General features: G+C 33.3%; 1 protein-coding gene across 1 annotated transcript in view; it reads right to left on the bottom strand.

Annotated features, from left to right (window-relative positions):
• Window positions 1–27236, bottom strand: part of stnB (stoned B) — an 87494-nt gene that overhangs the window by 25109 nt on the left and 35149 nt on the right. Inside the window, exons 3-4 of the mRNA XM_085808744.1 lie at window positions 1827–2084; window positions 1570–1744 (exon numbers count right to left, since the gene is read on the bottom strand). Of these exons, the coding sequence (XP_085664870.1) occupies window positions 1570–1744; window positions 1827–2084 (433 nt within the window). The remainder of the gene's footprint in view (window positions 1–1569; window positions 1745–1826; window positions 2085–27236) is intronic.

Raw genomic sequence — 27236 nt, 5'->3', positions numbered from 1 at the left:
CCTTTTCTTATTTCAACAGATGTTAATTTGCTTGTTCAGCTGTAAATGAATAGGACAACAGTCAAAAATATGATTCTACAGCTTTGACTTTTTTTTTGTTTAACGTAAGAAAAAACATAGCAATTAATCAATTATATCCTTGTCCATACAAATAAAATGTGCTTATTGAGAATCACTCTGTGTTACAACAAATGAGAGTACAGACGTTACATGTTGTGACATCCAGCTTAGCCATAACTGGTATAAAATCACACTGCTTGGCAACATTTTCATGGTTGATGAGATAATATATTCATTTACATCCCATCACATTTTGCAAAACTGACCACTTTTCTGCTGTCTAAAAAGATTCACTAAATTTAATTTTTAAAAGTACTTATTAATCTGTTGTAATATGCATAAAACATCTACATTTTAGGTACAGTAGTTCCAAAAATAACAACATCTGAAGATTATGTAAATAAAGATTAGCAACTGCTTTAACATAATTTTATTATGCAGAATTACATTTGAAAAAGGCATACAGATTTAAATATTCATCTTTTGAACTGGGGGGAGGGGAATCTAATAGGGAGAATTCAATATTTTATATATCAAAATACAGTGTGGCATAAAATGCCAAATCTACATTTACTAGTGCTATTTAAAAACTTACTTTTCCTATACTGTGAATGTATAAATTATTATAAGATTATCACAACTGTTTTAAAATAATTTTATTCTGCTAAATTACATTAGAAATAATAAGGCACAGACTCAAATATTCATTTTTTGAGCTGGGGGGGAGGGGAGAGAAATCTCCGACTGAGAAGAATTTATTATTTTACATATGAAAATACAGTGTAGCATAAAATGTAAATTCACATTTACTGGTGCTATCTGAAAAGTTGCAGTTGCTTTCTAATACTCTGAAATGTACAGTAAATGTATACTCTGAAATGTACTCCACAAATGGGAAAACAGAGCTGAATATTGATATTTGCTTTTTATTCAAGTAATTGCAGTTTTATTCACTACAGTTTTTCCAAAAACATACACACAGCTAGGAAGGAGCTCACATGGTTCCATTCCTCCAGGGTTAGTAGTCTGTTGTTTCAATGATTTTTACAGAAAAAATGGGATATTTTAGCTTAAATATGGTTTTAAAACACACTTGTGGGAATGAATGGCCTGTAGCAGAAAAAAACTGCCATGAAATTTCAGTAGGAACTACAGTTCCTGAAAAATCTCTAAAGGGAACAATTGTTTTGAATTTATTCTGAAAAGACTGTCACAAAATTTTAACCAAAACACACAGCAAACAGAAAACCTAGTGATTAAGTTTACTGATTGATTTTGGAGATAATCTAATTATAACATTTGTATGCAATAATATTGATGCTAATAAATAATTCTTTGCAATTAGAAGTTGTCATTCTTCTGCAAAATATCACTGAATTGTGCCAAGATGGTTATGCTTATAAGCAAGTATTATTGCATTTTATTTATTAGTATAAAATTTTACATTAAATAAAACTAGCATGATAAGAATATTTGATAAAAACTATAAATGTAAGCAAAGCAAATTACCTGTTATAAATGCCAGAAAGAAAATACGGACACGGGCGAGTTGTTTATCTATATGACCAGTTTTACTCTGCTCTACATAGAATTCATCTTGTGCAATGACTTGAACTTCTTCAGTTTTATATGTTAGTACACGATCTCTATGGACAACCATACGGAATAGTGCATCTTCAACTTCCTATAATGAGAAGTTATATAACTAATTTGGAAAACAGATAACAGAAATTTACATTTAATGTGTTTTATTAAAAATTCAGTACCTGAATAAAAAATTTCATGTCAGAATATGACTGAGACCCAAGTTTTAAAAGTTGAGATGTTTGAGGTGAATGCTGTAGAGGTAAACCTAGTTTTGCCACATCTCCCATGGATGTCACTTGACCCTGAGCAACCTTTGATATTTGACCAGGTCGAACACCGACTCTTTCCCTGTAAAATTTATACTGTAATTTAACAGTAAAAATTTTCCCATACTGGTCATACTGCTGAGCTCCAATTTCTGATAACGAGTAACAAGCCTGGAAAAAAAAAATACTTTTTTTGTTAATCAGATTTCCCCATAAGTAAAAATTACATAGTTAGAAAACTGAAAATATAAATAACTGGGTTAGTTAATTTTAAAGACCCCAAACTGAGGAGGTAAACCAGAAAAATTAGAAAGCTCTGTCAAAAGTAATCATTTTCTGGAATCTTTCACATAATAATTTGGTTTATTTGTTTACAGCAAAGAACTGGAGGGCTATCTGCCTAAGGGAAGGGATGACTTCGTGGAGGACTTTCCGAGAGAAACTTCTCATATACACTTTACACATGGGGAAAACCCAAAAAATGCCGATGCAGTCAGTCTGTTCACAGGATTCGAACTTTGGACTAGACTACCAGTGCCCAGCGACTTTACCGCTTGGCTGCTGGTGGGCCTCTTTTGAATTATAATATTGAAAATGCCCTCTGTAATATTAAATAGCTTCATATTTAAAATTGATTTCAAGAGCTCACTAATTTATTGGAGGTGATAAGGCAACAAGAATCAGAAAAATATTCATATAATTTTGCAGGACTATATTCAGAGATATAAATATAGAACCCTTTTCTTCAGTTGCAGGAGTACAAATGATGAATTAGTATGCCTGAGCTCAAGCAATAACAATGAAAGGAAAGAAGGTACTATCACCACATAGGTACTATCAACAAATATTTTTACAAAATATTCATAACATGTAATGCAGAACAACATACAATTATGGCCAGTGTTCGACACTGTAAAATTGCCATTCAACGACTTTTATACATGAATCTTAACAATTCTCTGCAAAGATATAATAGCAACTAGATATTTCAGAATTAAATGGAATGTTAAAGGAATAGTCATTGAAAAATTATTAAAATGCTGCATATACAGTCTCCTACAAAGGAAAAAGCTCTTAAATTACATGAATTAGTAAATAAGCTTAAGATAAGCCAGTAAGAGTGAAATTCTTTCCTCCTGGGAGGAGAAAGAATATTTTTTTATCCACATTCAGATAGCAATTTCAATTTTATCTTTAAAAAATCAATCATTTCCTTTTTTTTTGGGGGGGGGGAGGATTCTTAAACCATGCAACTTCTATAAAAATAAGTTTACTTTTTCTTCAGAAATTCAGTACACTAAACGAATTAGATATTATTGCCAATTAATATGGATTAACCCATTAAGATCCATATTACAAATATTACTCATTCAGTTATAGAAGAGGTAAGACAGGACAGGGACCATTCTCCGTTTTTAGGGGTGGAAATGGCGGTTAGAAATTCCTCTGGTCTCTTGAACCATTCACAGCAGTTAAAGGTTAAATTACTGCTTTCCAATCACCTATATCTAAAAGGTTCTGATCCAGGGTCTCAGATTTCAAGTACCACAAACCATTCCAAATCTGAGATATTTTAGGTCTGCAATCATAAAAACAAGAAAGTGGACATTAGACATCACTAAAAAATGCTGTGTCTGGGGCCCCACACTGTCTATACAAAGCTGTAATCACTTTTGTAATTTGAGATCATGTTAATGTGTATGCAAATTTTTTATTTCAGTTTAGATGCAACTTTCTTGCTTTATTTTTTAAATCCTTAAAAAGAAGTCCTGTATGGCAACAGGAAAATTCAAGTAAGCTTATCTAAACAGAATTGCTTTATGAAATCCTTTTCTCCTTTGATCATTTTGAGAAATAAAATGATGTAGTATACTTAATTCTCAAAAGAATTAAAAGGGAAGAAAATTTGGCCAAAACCAAAGTGCACTCTAACTCATTCTTCCCAACTGACACTTTTTTGCATTCTTCCTCTGATAAGTTTTATATGCTTCCCCCCCCCCAATGTTCTTTTTCCTACCCAACAGCATGATGAATACGAATATCAGGAGTTATGTATGCGAACTACACGTTTAGTAAGTTCTTAAGAAATTCATAACCAATTCAGAGAAAGTAAAGCCACAGGAAAATACAAAAAGATATACAGTCAAAAGTTGTTAATCCGGACTCGTCGAGACTTCGGCGATTCCGGATTATCGATTTTTCCGGATTATAGATCATCAGTTTAAATCTCGTAAGATGGCATGCAGAAATTATAAAATTAAAAATATGAAACCGCAATTTATGAAATAAAGAACGGTTATGATCAAAATTTACAAAAAAAAAAAAAAAAGACTTAATATTTATTTGTTTACTTTATTAAACATTTCTCTCAATGTAAGTTGTTTAAGTTGCTTCATTTTATGTGACAATACTTTCTCTTTAATTCTATAAAAAGACATAATTTCTTGTTCAGTTACAAAGTTCCGCTGTTCAAGTCCCGTTAATTGCTGTGCTGAGAATACCGACTAACTTGTCAATCGAAATTTTTTCGTTTTCACTAACCTCTCTGTCACATTCTTCATGTCTTCATCCATTTTTTGCAGCAATTCCACTTTTTGTTTGTTGGACATCGAAACATACTTTCGTTTTGTAGAAGTTCCAGCATCGGATATTCTATTTGACATAATCGAAAGTTCAAGTTTACTTTTATAAAATTGCTCTTACAGTCTCGGTTTAATCCTAGTATCCGGTGCACACGGGATTTTGCTACTTTTGGCAACTTTTATGATGAGCAGTAAAAACGGGACATATACGATGAGTAGTAAACAGGTATTCAAAGAATATATATAGTTATTCATAGTATATACTATACTATGTATATAGTGATAGTATATAGTGTATAGTATACTATCACTATAGTGTATAGTATGTGTAGTGATAGTATACTATCACTATATATATACATAGATGTTCTTTTGGTAATTTTTGGTGTTGGCGATAATTTTCAAAATTGCGCCAAGGCTGCACCGTATACTAGGATTTTACCGCGGGATCCAATTCGAAGATTAAGGAACAACGCAATCATTAACATTAACTGAAATAGATAATTAGATAATTTTACCTTACACCTTCCGTTATACATTAAACGCGCAGGCGAAAACGTATTCTGCACTTGCACACACGCATATGCGCAGTAGTCAAGGTCTTACGCGCATGCGTAAAATGCCTGTGCCAACGCGGCGCATGCGCAGAAAGTTTTTAGCTTCAAGGTCCGGATTATAGATCATTCCGGATTATGGGTGTCCGAATTAACGACTTTTGACTGTATATATATTTCAGGTTTTTTGGTTTGATTAGAGTTATGTGATTATCACAAAACCTCGAGGGATATCTGTCTAAGGGAAGGGATGATTCATGGAGGACTTTCTAAAGGAAACTGGTTCGTATACAAGTTACCCATGCAGAAAACCATGAAAATGACCTTGTAGCCAGCCCGTTTGTGAGATTCGAACCTCAGACAGAACTACCAGCGTTCAGAGAATTTACTAATGTTGGAAATTTTAGTTCAGTTAGAGATTTTTTAAAAACAGGATTCATTTCAAAAGCCAACAAAAGTTAAATTAGGTCACAAGCTTAAACCAATATCATCACTAGAAAAAAACTTAAAATCTCACCCTGGAAAAAAACCAAATGTCCTGCACAAGTATAGGTTCATAATTGATTGAATGCACACAGAACTGATGATAGCTTGATAAAATTTATTTCCCAAAAGCAATTAACAATTCTAGAACTTTGCACATACACAGGTGTACAGTTCTCCTCAATATCACAAAGCACAATCAGTAGTTCCATTTCAGACTAAGAACTTTTAAACACAATGCATGCAGAGTGCAACAAAAAGTTGAAACTCTCACAGATATCTCAATACTCCGAAGTGATCTCTGAACAACTGAGAGCTGATGCTTTCTCTGGCCTTATACAGTTTTTTACCTTGGCCGCTGAGAAATTTCCAGCACCTCCCATTACAGTTATACAGGGCCCGGCAAAAATGTTGCCAAATGGTCACCAATTTAGCGATAAACATAAGTTGCCCAAAGTCACCAATTTTGCAAAAGGGACAGTACCTTAATGTTGAATAGACTGGTGCCTGTAATCTTATTTTTCCAGTACAACTTTGTCTCTTCAAGCATTTCCTATTACATTACATGATGGATAATACAATTTCAGTCAAATTATTTACATACATATAAAATTCATAACATTGCCCCCTTCCACAAAACTATATCCCCACGATGTAAAATCCTTGGGCTGAAAGCCATACTTACAACTAAGCCAAATCAATGCAATACTAAAACAATTTCAATAAATATCATACAACAAATCAAACACTAAATCAATAAATGTACAGATTTATATACTAATAGGACAATGGTTCTTTGTATACTATGTACATTATATACACTATGGGGGACTATACACTATGGCCATAGTAAGGGCCAAGCCTGTCATAATGAACACTTTTAGGCTTAGAATTTGATTACTTATGGATCCGAACTATGACACAGTTCAGCCTATTTAGGTCTGAGTATGATTGTCCAACAGCGAATGTAGTTTATGAGAAAACATTTTCCATTGAATCGGATTCCATAACCACACCTTGTCACCTTCGTTTAATCGATGTCCTATAGCTCTTGTGTTATATTGGGGCTTCATCCTCTCCGTTGTCAAACTGACTCACTCTCATGCAAAACTGTTTATTACTTCAAACCATGCCTGGAGATCTTGAATGTACTCCTTAGGCAATGGTGGCACATTCAGGATGACTAAATAAGAGATCATAAGGCAGACGAAGGTTCCAACTGTAGAGCATCTGGGACAGGAAGCAATCTTGTGGCACAGTCTGTAGACAGCAATCTTGTGGACAGCACTGTGATAGGATAGTACAAGACCACTGCTTCAAGGGATCAAAATCGGAACTGTTCGCTCACTGAAGTGAATCAGTTCTTTTTTAAAGATTCCACTAACAATGACCTTGATGAAAGTGTTTGGTACAGGCATGGATCAACAGCAGTGCACAAAGATGGAAACACAGAAATAACTGAACAAGGCATGGGATCACTGGAATCAACTCAATCAAACCACTCATTCCCTGGACTGATTTCTTTCAACTGTACTTTCGAGATTCTCAAAAATCTTTCTACATAGAACAACATTAATTCTGGAATAAAAAATGCTAAAAATTATGACTAAACTCACTTTTGTTAAAGATTACATTATTCTATTACTATAGTTGATATTTTGTTGCTATGACAAAACACAGTTTAAAAGTAAATTTTTAAATTGGAGGCAGATTCCAAAGAACAAGAAATTGTCTGCTGACAATACCGGCACTTTCCTTTTTTTTTAACCTAATTTGACAAAATGATACCAAATATTGTTCCGAGGTTCTTCTATTCTTCATCAGCATTTTGTTCTGCAACCTTGAAGAAATACACTAGATAAAAATTTATGTTCCTAAATCTAATAATTCTAAAGAAGTTTTGCTTGTCTTGCTTCTACCGCACCAGACCGAATTGTATTATAGTTATTTATTATACTTACTATTTCTTGCACATGCTTAAGGCTTATCCGAGTCCTAAATAAATAAATTCTCACATATACTTAAGGCTTATTAAGGGCTGACGATAAATATCTTACCATCTGATGCAGACTCTGCTGGTCCTAAAATTTTCCAAATGTTTGCAGCCCCTAAATTTTGGGTCCCATGTTTCCCTAAATTCTAAACATTTTGTCATCCCTTAATTTTGCTGCTCCGTGCTTCTCTAAATTACAAAAGTTTTGTTTCAACTAAATTCTGCTGCCAATTGCGACCATACGAGCTCTGGCGCTAATTTTGGGTTTATGCGACTAACAAATCAGTTGCTCTTAATTCAAACAGCACTAAATGTAATCTTTTGGCGTATGAATATCATTAAAGAAATCTATTTTTAGTTTATCGAAAGATATTTTTGTTAAATATTTCCTCGTCAATATTTCTTAGCGCATTTAAATTAAATCTGTAATAATCGCCAAGCGGAATGCCAACAGAAAAGTTTACCACACTCTTTGTTATTGAATTACTAACATAACAATTTTTTTTAGATATCGCTGAATGAGTCATTACACAAGTTGTCATGTGCTGATAAACAGGCAATGATGAAAGCCAAATATAATAAATAAATGATTCATCAGATTGCCGTTAGGGATATAAAATATTAGTTGGTGTAAAATCAATGATTTTTCTATGTAGAATGTTTTGAATTGAGACATATGCCAAGCAGATACACAGCTGCAGAGTTAAATTTTGATCACACAAATTTATGCTAAAATGATTGTTTCTTCATTAATGAGGTATCTAATCTACTCTCCGCATGTTTTATTATCGGGTATAAACCAAACGTGCATGTGAAAAAGCATACACACAAAAAAAGGGGGGAGGGGGAAGAAGTGTTGGTGGCTTTGAGGTCCAGATTTTAGATCATTTCGGATATTGGATGTCTGTATCTCGGACTCTGTACTGTAGTAAAGGCTGGTGAACTATTTGCAGATGAATTTATAGAACTCACTAAAAGTGAAAAGTTATCTTCAGAATAAATTTACAATGCTGATAAAACTGGCCTTTTCTGGCAATATGTACTACGAAAACACCTTGGCAAACTCTACAGAAGAGGCTCCAATTGCTCTCAAAGATTCCAAAGTGATACTAACAATTTTAGCAAGTACGAATGCTGCAGGAACGCACAAGTACACATAAAGATATTTCCCATTATATATCATGCAAATAAAAGAGCATGGATGACACAAGCATCAATGAATGAGTGGTTTGAAAATTATATCATACCTGAGGCTCGGCAACATTTGAATTTGGTTGGTTTAAAATGCAAAAATTGTATTAATGGTAGACAACTGTACGACTTCACTTAAGCCTCCCAGAAACCTTTCAGATTTTTTATTTAATTATTTATTTATTTTTTGTCATCACATTTATTAAAACAGGAATTTATCGACTAATTTAGAATAATGATTTGATTCTCCTGGGGAGGGATTCACAACACTAGGTATTTTGTTTCATTGGCAAACTGACTAATGGCTACATCTAAATACCATATGCTGCTCTTACATTACTTTTCAACAAATACATATCATTGGGCCAAAAATCTACTTAAACTAACCAATCAAACGGATAGTGTAGAGAAAACAGAGCATGCTATTTTGTTTATGAAACAATACAGCACACAGTAAAGAAACCCCCCCCCCAAAAAAAAAGAACTTGTAAGTCAAGAAGCATTAAGCATCAAGAACGCTTCACACAAGCAATAAAACTTTTTTAAAACAGCATTAAAAAGTAAGTGTCATATTTTTAAAATAAACAAAATATAAAATGAAATTGTTATATATATTTGCCTTACCATTTAAAAAAATGCTAAATATAAACTTACTATGAAAAATCATAAGCTCATGGAATGACACTCTTTTTTTTAAACATCTTAGTACACATACGTCAGTGAGTATTCCTTAGAAACTTTTTTCATCATAAATGCTATCAGACAATTTATAACTTGTACCTTGGTATGTAAAAACTTAATAAATATAAAAAAAAATCAGGTAACATACCTTCTAAGAAAACATAACAGTGCATATTGCCGAGGTTGTGGAATGTTGACTATCCATATTTGTCATTTCTAATAAAAACTCATGATAGATGTTCTAGACAACATCAATACTAATGATGAGTTTGGAAGAGAATTTGGAGTTAATTTTGAAGAATTCCAGATATGTAACATTCCATTCCCGAATTTTGTTAGATCCCTGCACAATAACAAAACAAAATGAACTGAAATTAAACATGCATTACAAAATAAAACAGAAAACAAAAGTTTAAATAAAATAAAATTATAGAACAATACAAGGTAAATAAATAAAAAAAAATTAACATAAAAAATTAAAGGAAATAAATACTTTTTTAGATGAATATAACTCAATATGAGGCTTCCAGTTTGCATTTTGAATCAAATGCACACAAAATAAATTAATTAATAAAACAAAAAAATTAAAATGTATTAAGAAAATTTTTGTTTGCCACTGATATGCAGCATCTGCATTACACAAAAATATATCACCAACAGTCTTATTGGAAGGGGGAACTGGCCTATATGAATACTCATAAAATTTCACAATTTGTATTTCATATGAAAGAAAATTCACTTCCACCTACCATCAACACACATACAATTCAGTTCATATTTAGAATACCATTTATACACAGTATCATTCAGTTCATATTTAAAATACCTTTCTGAAGTATTCTAAATATGAAAATTATTTTGTACTGTTTACTTCACATATTCTGCAACATTTCAAATGAAAACTGATTTACATTTATGTACACATGCAATCTTTATGCAATGGATAGGAGTTCATTACCACTTGGAATGAAACATGAAGTAAACTATTAGCATTTTGCAGTTTTAATATCTTAGCTATTCTGAGGATAGAAAATAATGTTTCATTAATATAATGCCTATTGATAGCACAGCTAAGTTAACATTCAAAAACATTCTATGAATGATATACTTTTTAGAATTGTCCTTTCTTATAAACAGATCTCCTGCAAGTACAATCAAGTCATCAGAGCCCCATTAAATCATCATATAATCACCATTAAATTTAGGTAGTTAGTTACCTATACTTGAAAGGGTCATTTACTAAGAATGAAGAATAATGAAAGGAACATCTAAAAACACTGTGCTATGGAAGTACTATGAAGCGAGTTCATCAGTGTGTATTTATTACGTGACAAAACTGGAAGACATTTTGGAATTCTGCCGTAAAAAAAAAAAAGGTGTCTCGAATAGTTATAAGTTACAGGAAACTTTGAAAAGTGCCTGTAATATCTTCAGCATTATGTATATGAAAAGGACTGGCAAGTTTACAAACAGAACATGTTTCCTAGAAGAGTTTCTGAGTTCTGCTTATTTTCTGTAGTTTGTCAAGGGTTTGGGCCCATGGTCGCGATATTTAAGGACTGTAACCAATACTAAATTTTATTCTTTACTCTTCAGCAGTACTTGCATTGTAAAAACTCATTTGAATTTATCTATAAATTCAAAGGTTATTTATTCTCTCCAGGATTTAGTTATGGTCACTTTTGAAGTTAAATTTGATTCTGTTAATATTTCAGTGGAAGCAAAAATTTTTTTGAGAATTTTACTTCACTCATCCTGAAGCAGAAAAAGGAATCTTTCTTAGGTTTCAGTTAAGAGTCTATTTTCAACAATTACCATTGCCAAATCAAATGATTTACTATAGGAAATCTCTTGGCCATTATTGGCCAATACTACCATTATTTTGATATTAAGTTACTTTAAAAATAGTTTTTTCCAATTTGGATTCATTATGTTGATGGCATTTATATGTTTTTATGGCAATAATTATTGATTTAACAAACACGGTACAAAATCTGAAATCCGGATGTCCAGTATCTGCAACAATCTAATATCCAAACCTTCAGACCTAGAGCTATTTCTTTATCCTTACAAAGTCTCAAACACAGAATATAATATCCAAGAATAAGTAAGGTGTGCCATGAAAGTGATCATTCTTCTGACTGAGATTACTGCATGTTATTTTCAAACACCAGGTGGCTAGCAACTGCACCATGGTCAATGCCAATACACTGACTAATGTCATACACAACCATACTTTTGGCCTTTCAGTGGTTGTGATAGGTTAGCATTTTTCTATCTAACCTAAACAATAAGCAAAACTCCAAAACAAAAACAAAAAACTTATTTCTTTGGAGTGGGATGTTGTTATAATAGTTTTCCTTGTTAGTTTCATTCATTAATACGAAAAAAGAAAAATAAATGCTAAGGTATACATGTTCAAGTAATATAGCAGACTGCACTCTTCCTTAACTTTCTAATTTGATCCATCTTATTATTTTTTGCAGGTTATTGTTATTACTGCCATTTTATCAACATTAATGTTTGAATTTTTGATTACATCAAAGAGAGTTTCTAATTCTAAAGCTTTTGCAGGATATGCAAAGCAAAAGCATAATTCAATGTCAATCAAGCAAAAAGTAGAATTACTGCAAAAAATGGAAAGAGGTTCTCAAAATTATAAGAGGAGTGCACAGGAATGCCAACAGTATAAAACAAAAAAAATGAACTTTTAAATCTTCTGTGGATTTTCATACCCCACTCAAAATGAATAACAGAAAAATCATTATTTATTATGCTAAAAGTGATAATCATAGTGAAATGGTGATTGAATGGGTGACATAGCAAGGGCATGCCTATTCACAGATCCAATGATAATGGCTTAAGCCAAAACATTTCATGACCAAATGGACTTAAAACAATTGTGTATATATATTCAACAGGTTAGTTAACCAAATTAAAAAATCGTCATGTTATAAAAGCAGTTACAAATTTCAGGTTATAAACGAGTCAGGTGACATTGAAACAGATAACACAATCTGTAGATGATTTGCTTTGGTTATGGCAAAGCATTCAAGGGTTATCTGCCTAACAATTTGTAGATGAATTCATTCATAAGTCACCGATAACATGTTATCTTCAGAAAAATCTTATAATGCTAATGAAACTGGTCTTTTCTGGCAATATATGACATGAAACAGCTTGTTGATTTTGCAAGAAAGGCTCCAGTAGGTGTCAAAAATTCCAAATTGAGACTAATAATTTATGGATGTATAAATGCTGCAGAAATTCACAAAAGTAAACTGCTTGTTATCAGCAAAAATACACAGCTTTGGGCATCTAAATATGTAAAAATTTTCTGTGTCCTGTACTGTTCAAATAAAACAGCATGAACGACACAAACATTAATGAATGATTGGTTTAAAAATCCTTTCCCACACAAGGTCGGGCAACATTTGAAGTCATCTTGATTACAGATAACTGTAACTCATACTTCACTTAAAATTTCAGTAAAAGATAACACCTCCCTCTTAGTCTTTCCTCCCTATTATACACCATCATACAGGCAATACATAGTGCTGCATGCGCTGATATGTAGATATAAAAGTCTTTTTAAAATGTATACTTAATTTACAATGGGAAGATCATTAAATTTTTTAAAACTTTATATAACATAAAATCTGCTGTGTGGAACATTGCAAGGTCATGGAAGTGTAAGCAGATATTTTAAAAATGCCCGGCATAATTTATGGTCAGCAACCATACTTCATAGTGGCAATGATAGCTACAAATCTGAAGGTTTTCAGATATCATATGCAAAAGGTAAAATTTTCCAGTCAACGCAATTTGTGATGAAATATGAAGAAGTGATAATAAATGAAGTTCAATATAACAAAAGTTCTCCATTATGATCGCAATTCCCTTATCATCTAACAGGTGACAAAATCTGCAATATGGTTTTTTAAGTCTAGAAAATATTGCTACCGACAGTGAAAAATGTGACCAAGAAGTTGTAGAGAAGACTTCCAACTGACCTTTTAGTAGGAATTCTCTAAAAGGGAAACTGCAGGGCCTGAACAGTGGAAATTGTAACTGTGAAAGAAATATTTAACAAAAAACTAAAATAAATATTGAGGCTTTTTTTTATAAATTATGATTCCTTAATATCATAAATGCTTCATTATTTCATATTTTTAATTTTATAGTTTCTACATATGGGTTCATCGCCCTTTTGAAGAAACAGGTACCAAGTATTTTAGTTGTTCGCTGCGTGATTCATAGACAGCAATTAGTTGCAAAAAAACCTCTGCGACCATTTGCATCAGTCATTACAATATGCCATGTTACAGTAATGCTCTTAACAATTGATTATTTGGGCAGCTGTGCAAAGACAACAATGAAGAATTCAGTCGCTCTCTTCTACATACAGAGGTTCGCTGGCTTTCCAAAGGGACCTGCCTCAATAGGTTCTGGAATCTTTTTGACTCTGTACTTGAGTTCTGCGAAGAGAAAAATCTAGCTCTGAAAGACAAATAGCTACAATTTAAGATTGATGTTGCTTATATGACCGATTTATTCACAAAAGTCATTGGAATTAATTATCAGCTTGAAGGCAAAGAGCTTAATTTGATCACAGCAGAATCTGCTATTTCCCGCCTTCCTAAAAAGACTCACTTGGTGGAAACAGAATTTTGGTCGCAACAAGTTCAGCCAGTTTCCAATCATGTCTGATCTGCATAAGAGTAGTGAATCCTGTTCGATGAAACACATGCCTTACTGTCAACACCTTTAGTCTTTGCACAAGGACGTTTCTGAGCGATTTGAGGATAATTTGTTTCTGAAAGTCCCTCAGTGGGTCATGAATCCTTTTATGAATATTGAGACAGCAGACGTTCAGCGTCAGGAGGAACCGGTCGAATTTTCAACTAATGAAACTTTGAAAGCCAGCTTCCAGAATGGTGATTGTCTCACAGAATTTTGGCTTCAAAGTAACTTCATTTGCCTTTACCCAGGATTGTGGAATGTCGTGAAAAAATTTTTAATTGATTTCCCTTCATCCTACCTTGTCGGGCGAGAAATCAGTGCTGTGATTGATCTAATTACAAAAAACAGAAGTTGACTCCAAATTGTGGAAAGAGGGGACTTGTGCCATCCTCTGTATAAAAATATTGAACCAGACATTCAGAAACTGGTTCTGTACCATTAAGCACAGACATCCCAGTGATCATACTTGATTGTTTCATTGATATTACTCTTTTAGTGTATTTTTTACTGTTTCTTTTTTTAAATTATTTAATTAAGAATAAAGAATTTTTAAACATTAAACATCACTTAAGCAATTTTTTCTAGGATTAATCATTGTAATTTTAACAAAAGGAATGTAATTACTTTCCAGGCAAAACTATCGAGTTCAATTTGGTGCGTAAACCTACTGAAAGAAAATCACTTAGAATTTTTGCCTTTTATAATTCAGGAACTCTCTTTCCCATACCTAAATTACAGGATTTTCTCAAAGGGGGTATTGAAAATGTTTTCGCTCCTTAGAGGAGGGGCGGCAGCTTTGAAAAGGTTGAGAATCGCTGACCTAGACAATCAGTATGATTGACACCCTGTATAAATAAAACATATTCATAAAGCATTCATAAACCATACATTTATTTGTTGCTAGTCTAATTTAACTAATGCTTTTGAATAATCAACACTATAGGCAGCAGCCTGTGACTATGTAAGCATTTCAAAAATTATCTGCAGACCTACCCTCTCATAATCTTTCAATGCTGCATACAGCACATTTTACATTAAAATATTTCAAGAATTCTAGGATAGTCAAAGATTTTATTAAATGGCCCTTTTATATCTGCATTTCAGTGAATGCAAAACTCCAATACCCACTGGCTGATTGATGGATATAAATTTTGAAAGAAAGCGTGAAACAGAGATGTTATCTTTTACTAAAACTTTAAATATTGATAAATTAACAGGAATAATGATACACTAAATAAAATAATGAGCTAGATCAAATCAGAAAGTTAAGGAAAAGCATAATTCCCACAGTGCTACCTGAGCATAAGTTAAACAGAACCTAATCTTTTCTCCTTCTTCCCCGCTATGTCAACAAAAGGAAACCACTATGTGCAAAATTCCACTTCAACAAACATTCTTCGCGATTCACTCATTGTGCACAGAACTAGAAAGATTTCTTTAAAAAAATGGTGTCCTTGTCCCAAAAAAACATTTCACTGCCAAAATGAAAATGTGATTCCCTAGTCAGCAGGCACCAAAATAACATGCAGGATGATTCAACGTTATCACAGTAAATGATGCTTTTCGGCAAAACAAACTCAGCTAATCTAAATAGAAATAGATTTGCGACACATTTCCTTTTGGAAGTGTATCACATTATTCATTCATGGGCTGCATGAGAAAAAGGAAACATTTTCGAAAAAACGTTTGAGAGGTCTTGATAATAGATCATTTTGGTTAATGGATGTCTGGGTTTCAGACCTTGTACTGTATTTGCATTTTATGTTTTAGTGGCAGCAGAGCTGAAAGGAGTATTCAATTGTTCTGAAAAGAATATTTTATATTAGTCATTATTGTTGAGACAACATTTGTTTTAATTTCTCTTACATGGAAAAATGTTTTGTGTGCAATTGCTTTCAACATATGCCTACTACATGACGTACTTTTGATTAACTTAGCATTTGTAAATATATAAAAATTCATTCAACAACAACATATGCCTACTACATGACGTACTTTTGATTAACTTAGCATTTGTAAATATATAAAAATTTTTCATTGTAAATTACCGTTAGTTCCACAATCATTCGACTTTAGTTCACCTAAAATTAACCCAGACAACTTCTTAAGTGGTTACTTATTTTCCTTGAAATTTTCACATTCATCAAAATTTGCCAGTTTCAGTTAACCTTTAACTGCTGTGAGTGGTCTGAGAGACCACTGAGGATTTTCTAAGTATTGTTTCCCCACCTAAAAATGGAGAATGGTCCCTGTCCTTCCTCCTACCTTTCCAAACCCGCCCCACAAGGTCACATATCTAGTTTCACACTTCTAGCTTTATTATGATTTTAGTTACCACGTTTTTTACTTTTTAAGTTGTCTGGGAGACCACTCACAGCAAATCATACCAGTTTTAGTGGAAGATAGACATTATTTATCGGATGCTTGTTTTTCGTAAAAGTAATAAATATGGCTTCATATTTTGCAAGAAAACATCCCATATATATCACTCAAAAAGAAACTGAATATCATGTCAGTATTTTTCATGTAGAATACTCTAATTCTGAAGAATTGTATAGTGTTATTGACAGAGAAAGCAAAAGTGAAACTGAGCTTTCTTCAGATGCATATCGTAATTTTTCTAATGACTATGAACAAAATGGTAATTTTTATTGAAAAAAGCACTTCAAGTGGTGCAAAAAAGAGCCAAATTGGGCGGCATGAACACCAAAGAATAACATAATAATTCAGCTCCCTGATCTGAAACATCCTACAAAAGTAAACTCTAGAGCAGAGCCCAAAGATACTTGGAATTTATGTTCATACATATTGTTCCAGTCGTATCCTGATGCTACAAAACTGAAAAGGAAAAATATTATGCTTTGATTAGCTAATCAACTTATTAAACCGCATCTGAAAGTTGGGATAAATTCCACCTTTTTGCCAAGAGAACTAAAAATAACAATTAGAAGAATCCTTTGGACAGAAGGAAATTAAGAGAAAGGATTTATCAAATCAAGAAGAAAAGTTAGAAGAAAGAAAAACATGTAGTCTGTGCCCACCTTGTATGAGAAAAACAGCATACAAATGCTTGAAATGCAAGGAACCAGTTTATCTTTAGTGCTCTCAAAAACACATTTTGAATATGTATCATCTTTGTAAACAAAGATATACTAATATATTATTTATTAATAATTAAAATTCATTGTTGTAGAATTATGGTTTAATTGACAGTAATACTTAATAAAGTCGCACATTTTCATGCATGTTTAATAAAATCTTTGTTCTTTAAAAGCTTTTTTCCTTAAAAAGATGACAATAGTAATTTTTTTAAATGAATTGAACTGCATAAAATTAAATGATTTATGTTTAAAATATGTTGATTTAAATGAATTAGAATTTTATAAATATGCATAAAATATCTATAACATTCCTTAAAAAGGCATAAAAGTATGTATTTTTACGCATTTCTCTCAAGCGGTCTGCGAGACCGCTCACAGTAATTATGCCGAAAAAACTGTCACAGCAGTTAAAGGTTAAAAGACTTTTAATTGCAAACTAGACTTCTCAGAGATTTTTAATATGATGGTGATGGTAAGTGAATGGTGATAGGCTTATTTCATTTCATTTACTTAAATGATGTATTTCTGCACTCAGTGCAGAATAATTTTATCTTTGACGAAGGACCCTTCCATGAAATCAAAAATCTTTCTATTCAACCACTTTTAATCTAAGACTGATTTTTGTGTAACTTTACATCCTGTGCAAATCAAAAATTCAAAGCATAGCTACTGCCTAATCTTCAACATGTTATCAACGTAGGTCTTAAAATGAAAAGGCACATTTCTTTCATTTAAGACAAAGTATACTATGGTTATCTGTCAAAAATAAAGCGGCTTCATGTAAAACTTTTTAAAGAAAACTGGCTCTTATTTATGTCATACACAGGGAAAAACCATGAAAAATTCATTTATTTGGATTCACATCCATTTGTTGGCATTCAAATCCAACAAACTACTAGTAGTCAAAGATGATGATGTGAACCCACTCATGGGTTATTTAATGACAAGATAAAATATACAATTTTTAAAGATGTCTAGCAACATTTATTTCAGGTCTCTCCCCTTGAAGTTATACTGCTCTAATCACTGCAGAACAGATTTTGTTGTTCTCACAAACATTCAATTTGACTGTGTTTTGAGACCCTGCATGGCAAGGCAATACCTAGTACAAGCTCTTTGTATTTCATATGCCAGTCTCAAATAATATTAGTAAAATAATATGGCATATCAACCTGCATTAAAAAAAAGTGCCTATTTTCACAAAAACTATCATTGCCCTCAAAAAATGCACATGGTCAGCATTCATGTCAAACTCTTGTATGGGAAAAATCTTTCAGTTATACCATATCTGAATAACAGAAAATTAAATACCATACAATGAATTCATTTAATCATTTTTCATATTTAAACACATTTAATTCTGTAAGCAATGAAAAGGTGTGGAAGGGTTTAAAATTGGTTGTAGATGTCCAAGTACATAAATGATTAAATCTTCACAAAGCACTAAACTCTGCAACCAGCTTTGTTTGTTTGTTCTATACTTTATTATATAATTGATGATTTCTCAAATACATGATATTACATATTTCCAGCTTCATTCTGACTAGAGGGCGCTGTGTTCGTCCCAATAATCAGTGGCAGGCAGGATACTAAAGGTGTAGGACATGGAAGGCAGAGATGCCTAATAATATATCTCTAATTGATTGAAATTTTCATGTATTTTCTTGTAAATAAATGTTATTGTTCACAAAACCTCTTATTATCTCTTGGATGCACCTTTAGTCTCACAGAACCATTAGATGCAAAATTGGTGCATCTTGTCCGCGAATGTGAAATATCGGAAGTAATTAGTCATCATTACTGGATTATATTTCTGAGAAATTTGGATACTGTACGTATGCTTTTGGATACGTAACATTGCATACTGGACTATGGAGGTAAGAGCTTTTGAACTCACAAATTCTGAATTAATATGGATAAGCTTTCAAAAATAATTGAAAAAAGAAGTACCGTTCGCGCTAGTGTTACGAAACTAGTTAAAAGAGTGCAGAAGCTCGATGAAGCTGTCGAACACGTAAGTTCATTATCAGAACTACTGGAGCTATTAGAAACGAAGGAGCAGATCTTGAAAAGCCATGATTTAGAGGTGGAAGCACTCATAGACGATCCGGAAAAATTTTAAAGTGAATTAAAAGCTTCGGAAGAATACGATGACAAAATATTGTTCGCTAAGATTAAACTAAAGAGCAAAATTAAAGAATTACCAGCAGAAAATGTTCAGCGGACTTCTTCAGTTCTTAACACATCTAGTGTTTCGGAAAACACCGTAACGGCTTTAAAATTACCAAAGTTAGAAATTTCGCGATTCTCTGGTGATTCTAGCAAATTTATGGAATCTTAAACTGTTTTGATAGCGCAATTGGTTCAAACAATTCACTTACGAAAATTGAAAAATTCCAATGTTTAAAATCTCTTCTTTCTGGTCCTGAATATAACGTTGTTGCGGGTTTTGAATTAAATGAGAAAAACTATGACTCATATCTTGAGCTTTTAAAACAAAGATATGGTAGAACTGATTCTATTATAAATTCTTACACGACTAAATTATTAAGCTTAGAACCCGTGAAATGTTCATCTAATGTTAAGGGTTTGCGTAAATTATATGATGAAATAGAAGTTAATATAAGAAATTTGCATTTATTAAATGTAACGGAGGGTTCATATGGGCATTTATTGAATCCAATATTATTGAAGTTGCTACCACAAGATTTGGTGTTAGATTTTCATTGAAAACGAAACAGGGAAATGAATTAGGAGGTTTCGGAAATTATTACGTTTTTGAGGAATGAAGTCGAATCTAGGGAAATTGCCGAAACTGTGATGAGCCCCCTAAAAAGTTACGAAACGAAACGATCCTTTTCCCAAAATTATCAAAGTGGTCAAACTTATCAGAAAAACTATTCAAAGCCTAAAAAACTATCAACTGCTTCGTTAAATACACAAATAAAAAATGTTTGTTTATTCTGCGACGGTCGTCACGATTCCATAAGTTGTATGGTATCGTTTCATTGACGTTGTGTAATAGGAATCAAAGTTCGAAATTGTACGAGTTAGAGGCTGTCATAACGGAATATATATCTAATTTGTCTTTGAAAATCCCAGATGTATCTATTCGCAATGCATTGAAGGAAAGAGGTTTACCTTTGGCTGATTCATTTTCTGGCGACTGTCAGATGGAAATACTTATCGGATGCGATTCATTTTGGGATGTTGTTTATGACGAGAGAGTAAAGTTAAATAAAAACATTACTGCGATAAATTCTTCTTTCGGTTGGTTATTAGCGGGAGTGGAAGGAAGTAATAAATTGACTAATAATTATGACAATGTACGTTTAGTCATGGACTCTTCTTCCATTTTGTGCGATTTGAAAAAAATTTTGGGAAATAGAAGAATTTCAGTAAGACAAACAAAACTTTTCTGAATGGGACAATCAATTGATTGAAAAATTTGAAAATTCTCTGGAATTTAATGGGGAGAGATACGTTTGTAGATTGATGTGGAAGGAAAACTTGGAACCTGCAGTTGGGTTGAATTCTAATTATGAGGTTGCTAAAAAGTGTTTTGATTCGTTAAAGCACAAACTAAATAAAAATCAAGAAATTCATGACCAGTATAAACAGATTATATCGGATCAGTTAGAATGTCAGATTGTGGGAAAATGTGTTAATGAGGATAAAAATTCAGGATATTATATGCCCCACAGAGCGGTAATTAGGGATGACAAGGAAACAACTCGAGTTAGAATTGTTTATGACTGTAGCAGTAAGGCTAATGAAAATAATAAATCTCTTCATGAGTCTCTAGAATCGGGAGTAAATCTTTATGCAAATTTATTGGACATAATTCTTAAATTTCGAGAATATCAACTTGCAATTTGCGGAGATTTAGAGAAAGCTTTTCTTATGATAGAGATTGCGGAGGAAGATAGAAAATACCTTAAATTTTTGTGGTTTCCCGAAGAGGTAGGCGATTAAACCGAAACTCTCCTTTTAAATTGTCTCCATTTCGTTTTAACTACTTCGCCATTTTCCTTGGCTTGCGTTTTGAGATTTCACATTAAGAAATTTAAGGAACATCATCCAAAATGTTACAACATGTTAAATTCTTTTCTTTATGTTGATGATCTCTGCTATGGAGCCAATACCGTTCAAGATGCTTATCATTTGACTTCTACGGCAATAGAGATATTAAAAGCAGCAGGATTTCATTTGAGGAAATTAAAAATTAATTGTCCGGAATTGTATAAACTTTGGAATGAAAACGGATATGAGGAAAATACTGACTTCGGGCAAGGAACAGCTTTCTTGGGATTGAAGTGGGATCTGATTGAGGATAAAATTAAATTAGATTTAAGAGATGTTAGGGATTCCATTGATGCTAGAATCACTAAGCGTCACGTTTTGAGAGTTATTTCAAAGATATTTGATCCATGTGGACTGATTAGTCCCTTTGTAATCACTGTGAAAATTCTTCTGCAAGGGATGTGGGAATGCGGTCTACAATAGGATGAAGATTTGCCAAGTGACCTACAAAATAAATGGAGAACCTGGTGTTCTGAACTTTGTGAACTTGAACCAGTATCTATTGAAAGAAGGTTTTTTGAGAGTGTAGAAATAAGTGAAGTTTCTCTTCATGTGTTTTGTGACGCCAGTCCCAAGGCATATGGGGCTGTTGCATTCCTAAGGTACGTGAATTGCAATGGCTAAATCAAAGTGAGCTTTATAATGTCAAAAAGTACGGTTGCTCCTTTAAAAACTTTGACTCTTGCAAGATTAGAGTTAATAGCAGCACTCCTCGCTGCACGTTTAGGAAATTATTTACAAGGTCTATTTCCTAATTTCGCAAAACAAATTTTCTTCTGGAGCGACTCTCAAATCGTCCTTCATTGGTTGAAAGGATCTTCTAAACAATGGAAACCATTTGTCGCCAACAGAGTAGCTCAAGTGCAGTCGCTAACTCTACCAGAGTGTTGGAACCATTGCAGTGGCTCCGACAATCCTGCAGACCTTACTACTAGAGGAGAATCGGCTAGGAGGATTCTTACAAATTCTCTGTGGTGGTCAGGCCCTGTTTGGTTGTCTAAACCACTTTACTCGTGGCCTCTTCAAGAATTGCTACATCATTTTAATGACATCTGTGATGAACGCCTTATAGTGAAAGAGCGACGGACTGCACTGGCTAATTCCATGGTAACCAGTTCAGCTAATGGAAACTTACCTATGTCGTCGTTACTGGACGTTAATGACTTCAGCGAAATTACAGCGTGTTACTGCTTGGATTAAAAGGTTTGTGCACAATTCTAAACCTAATTCTACAAAATTAAATGGACCTATATGTGCTCCAGAACTCGAGCAAGCTTTGCGTTTTTGGATCAAAGCTACTCAATTCAAACATTATAGTACAGAATTTACCCAACTTCTTTCTAAAGGAACTATCGATAAGAGTTCACGCATATTTAATTTGAATCCTGAACTTGATGATAATAACTTACTTTGTTTAAAGGGACGTTTACAGTTTTCAAGCAATGATATGCGAGCCAAACATCCTTGGCTTCTTCCATCTAATGATAAATTTGTTGAGCTACTTATCTGTGATTCTCATACTAAAATGTGCCATTTAGGTGTTGACGCAACTTTAACACATTTACGAGAACAATTCTGGATTGTTAAAGGTCGTCATTTTGTGAAAAAAGTGTTAAATAACTGTCTGATTTGTAGACGATTCAAAGTTAAATCTGGAATGCAAGTGGTTGCCCTTTTACTGCCTGATAGAATTAAAGAGCATCCACCATTTGATATATGTGGTGTGGATTTTGCCGGACCATTTTTTGTTCGTGATTTTAATTCAAAGTGTTATTTACTTATATTCAGCTGTGCAGTGACAAGAGGTAGCCACTTAGAAGTAGTTATTAACATAAGTGCTGATTCTTTTTTGTTAGGATTCCAACGATTTGTTTCTCATCGAGGATTATGTTCCACTATATATTCTGATAATGCCAAAGCTTTAAAAAAAAAAGCAAATTGTGAATTGAAAAAATGGTGGAATCAGATAGATAATGATCAAGTTAAAAATTTGTTTGCTTCTAAAGGTATAGTTCGGAATTTTATAGTTGAAAAAAGTCCATGGTGGGGAGGTTTCTGGGAGAGACAGATACGAATGGTTAAAACCTGCTTAAAGAAAATTGTTGGATGATCCTCTCTCTCTTTGAAGGAATTATAAACTGTTTTTTCAGAAATTGAAGCTCTGGTTAATTCCAGGCCTATCACGTATCTGTACAACGAACCCTCAGAACCCTCTCCACTCACCCCATCTCATTTTCTTATTGGTAAAAGGTTGGTGTCTTTACCTGTAATAAAACATAAAAATTAAAATTTTAATGTTAATAGGAATTCTTTGGTAAAGAAATATAAATATCAGCAAACACTTTTGAATCACTTCTGGAACAGGTGGAGAAAGGAATATTTACTTAATCTAAGATCAGCTTATATTTCTCCACAAACAGGTAAAATGGTTTCATTTAAAGTGAATGATGTTGTTTTGATTAATGATTAGCGTTATCCCATAAATATGTGGATGATGGGGAAAATTTTAGAGCTATATCCAGGAAGAGATGGAAAAGTTCATTCTCTTCTTATTCAGATTCCTAAAGGACAAATAAAACGCTCAGTACAACTTGTATATAATTTGGAAATTAATCCTTAATTGTGTTAGTTTAATTGAGTTGCAACCTGTTAATGTTCTATCTGTGTATTAATGATAGTTTAATTGTGCTTATATTTTAAGGCTTGATATTTGAACAATTTTCTTTGGAAGTTAAAAGTGTAATTTGTTTTTGTATGTCAAGTGACTGAATAATTTTGAAGCTTTGTATTTGATATAATATGCTATTTATATTTTTATTCTTGTAATTTTAAATGGTTCCTGAATGTAAATTTAGTTAAAATTCAATGGTAAGTGAACTCAAGTGAGTTCAGGTGGGGAGTATTACATATTTCCAGCGTCATTCTGACTAGAGGGCGCTGTGTTCGTCCCAATAGTCAGTAGCAGGCAGGATACTAAAGGTGTAGGACATGGAAGGCAGAGATGCCTAATAATATATCTCTAATTGATTGAAATTTTCATGTATTTTCTTGTAAATAAATGTTATTGTTCACAAAACCTCTTATTATCTCTTGGATGCACCTTTAGTCTCACAGAATCATTAGATGCAAAACATGATGCACACTGATACTATGACAGATAACCATAGTATCAGAAATAATTAAGTTCTTCAACAATTAAATGGAAAAGAAATATGCCGTTTTAAAATTACGCATGCAAAGTAACCTTAATTTTTCATGTACACTATCTACCAATAAGTACTTGGACACCTGTGGTAGAACAGAAAAACAAAATTTATCCATATTCGGTATTTGGCAGCACCTCCACGAGTGGGAATTACAACCTTGACCTCCAAGGCATGCTTTTCACAAGTCCTTGTATGACAGCTATTCGTATTTTCTTTCACTCGGTTTAGAGATGTGCAAGTTCCTTCACCAATGTTGGACGGTCGTAGCATACCTTAAATCGGCAATCCAACTTGCCCCAGGGGTTCCCAACAGGGTTCAGGGCTGGGGTCTGGGCAGGACAGTCTATTTGGTTAACCTTATTATCACCACACCAATCCATGGTGAACATCACAACATGCCAGCTGGCTTTGTCTTTCTGAAAGTAACATGGATCTAACCCATAAAACTGTCACAATGTAGAAGGTACACTGTCATCTAAAATAGTGCAGTGGACATTAGCACTGAGCTTACCATGAATATGGACCAAGGGTCCCAGTAGAAGAAACACCCCCAGACCATAATTCCACCTCCACCAAACTTTATTGTGGGTGCAATGCATTCTGACAGGAGGCATTCTCCAGGCAGACACCAGACACAGACCCTCTCATCCAAATGGTAGAGGGTGAATCTTTATTCATTGCTTCAGAGAATCCCATTCCCACTTATTTATGATCCACTGTCTACATGCTTTACACCACATTAACCAAGCAGGGCAGTTGGACTTTGTGATCAAAGGCTTATGGCAACAGCATGAACATGTAAACAAAGCAGATGTGCTTCCTTACAGATGGTATTCATTGAAACAACACTCCCAGATGCTTGCTGAAACTCCTGGAGTATACAGGCCATTGGCTGGCTGCGATTCTTCTGAATTTCTATAGACAGTACCCGTTGGTCTCTATTTTGAAGTTTGTAGGTCTGACTCAGGCCACATTCTGACAATCACTGCTCACCTTCCACTACTGAATCACATAGCACTGTTGATTTTGGATAATTCAGCTTGCTACGCATGTCCCTCAAGGATCAGCCATTTCTGCAATAGCTGACGATTACACCTTTCTAAAAATCAGATAACACTGCACTTTGTGGCATTTTGCATGTGACCAATGCTAATGTTATTTACTGAAAGATATTTAATGGTGAAGGGTGTGACATATATCAAAAACCGCAGATACTGGCATTTGCATGGGTGTCTAAATACTTATTGGTAGATATGTCTGACTGCTCCAGAAATCGATAGAATCGAATTTTTCTCAAAATCTACATCAGTTTATAAGTTTGCTTTTTTCTGCTTAATTTCAAATTTAATTGTTGTTAATTTCATAGCCTTGTTAGATGTTTCTAAAATTTCAGTTTTAGCTTTGAATTTAAGTGCCTTTTCAACATTTTAGCAGAAAGTTTGGTTTAAAAGGGACAGCAGAGGACAAATAGGAATTGAGTTTAAATGTCTTTATCATTGATACACAAATGAAAGATCTTCTGCCAAGAAGCCTGACTGATTAGCAGATTACAATGTGTATTCTATCCCTCCAAACAACTGTCCTCCCATCTCACAACAAGAATGTAACTCCTACCCCAGTCTTAGCTACCTTTCATGACTTTTCTCCCCTTATACCTCCAAGCTTATTTTCAAATGTTACAGAGAATAAGAAATTACTTCTGGAGAAACAGAGCTATGAAAAGAAAAGTTAAAGAATGAGATAGGAGAAAAATAAAATATAACCAAAATTATGCATCATTCAAAAACTATTGTAACATTAACATAAATAGGTTCTGTGCTGCAGGTACTTAGATGAGACTTAGATGATATAGTGCAAATGAGAAACAAAAACTATTCACAGTATTATAAAAAAATATAGCTGATTTCTACCAGCTATAGAATTCGTACTCTTTCTGTATCATTTCCGTAAAGATTTTTAGATTTTCAAAAGGATAATTCCAGAGTAATTTTTTTAGTGCTCCCTGTACAAGCAAATCTTTTATGACCCAAAGTATACTGGTTCTAAGAAGCTCTGAAAAGAGTGCATCACCCTGCATTTAAATCAACTTTTATACTTGATTTAAAGAAAGATGACACAGATTGATCATATATTTACAATGATAAAAAGGAAAACGCTTTTCAGTTTCACTTCTGCAGAGATTTTTTTTTTAAACAGTTTGTCAAGAAATGATAACACATTAATAAAGAGTAAATTAGAGGGTTTACTAATCACTTAAGAGGGTAAAGAACATAACTTATTTTTGTATAGATTTCTGTGCAGATTTTATTCATTCACAGGCAAAAAATGCCAGATGAATTGTTCTGTCTAGATTTGAATGACATTGTGTTTTGGTGATACTGTTAATAAGAACAGAGGAACCTTGGATTACGAATGCTTCTCATCATGAAAAAATTATCACGACAAGAAACCTCTAAGGTAACAAATGATATTGAGTTCGTAACACTGAAGTAGGCGACAAATGACTTTCAAAGGTATTTTGAATAACCTGCGACACAGAATCTTCTAGAAGCTTTTAATGGTTTCCATTGCTTAATTCTCATTAATAAAGCCTAGGTCTATTAATTTGGCCTAAAAAATATTTATTGCTAGACTGTATTGCAGGCACAGACTTTCACGGCTTTGACACAGAAGATTCTTTTGTTATCTATGATATTACGAGGGCTA

This window comes from Stegodyphus dumicola, chromosome X2 (genome assembly GCF_044657685.1).
Source record: "Stegodyphus dumicola isolate Sdum_Otavi_A_Nest chromosome X2, ASM4465768v1".
NCBI lineage: Eukaryota > Metazoa > Arthropoda > Arachnida > Araneae > Eresidae > Stegodyphus > Stegodyphus dumicola.
Note: the sequence above shows the minus strand (reverse complement) of the source record. Positions and strands in the feature narration are given on the sequence as shown.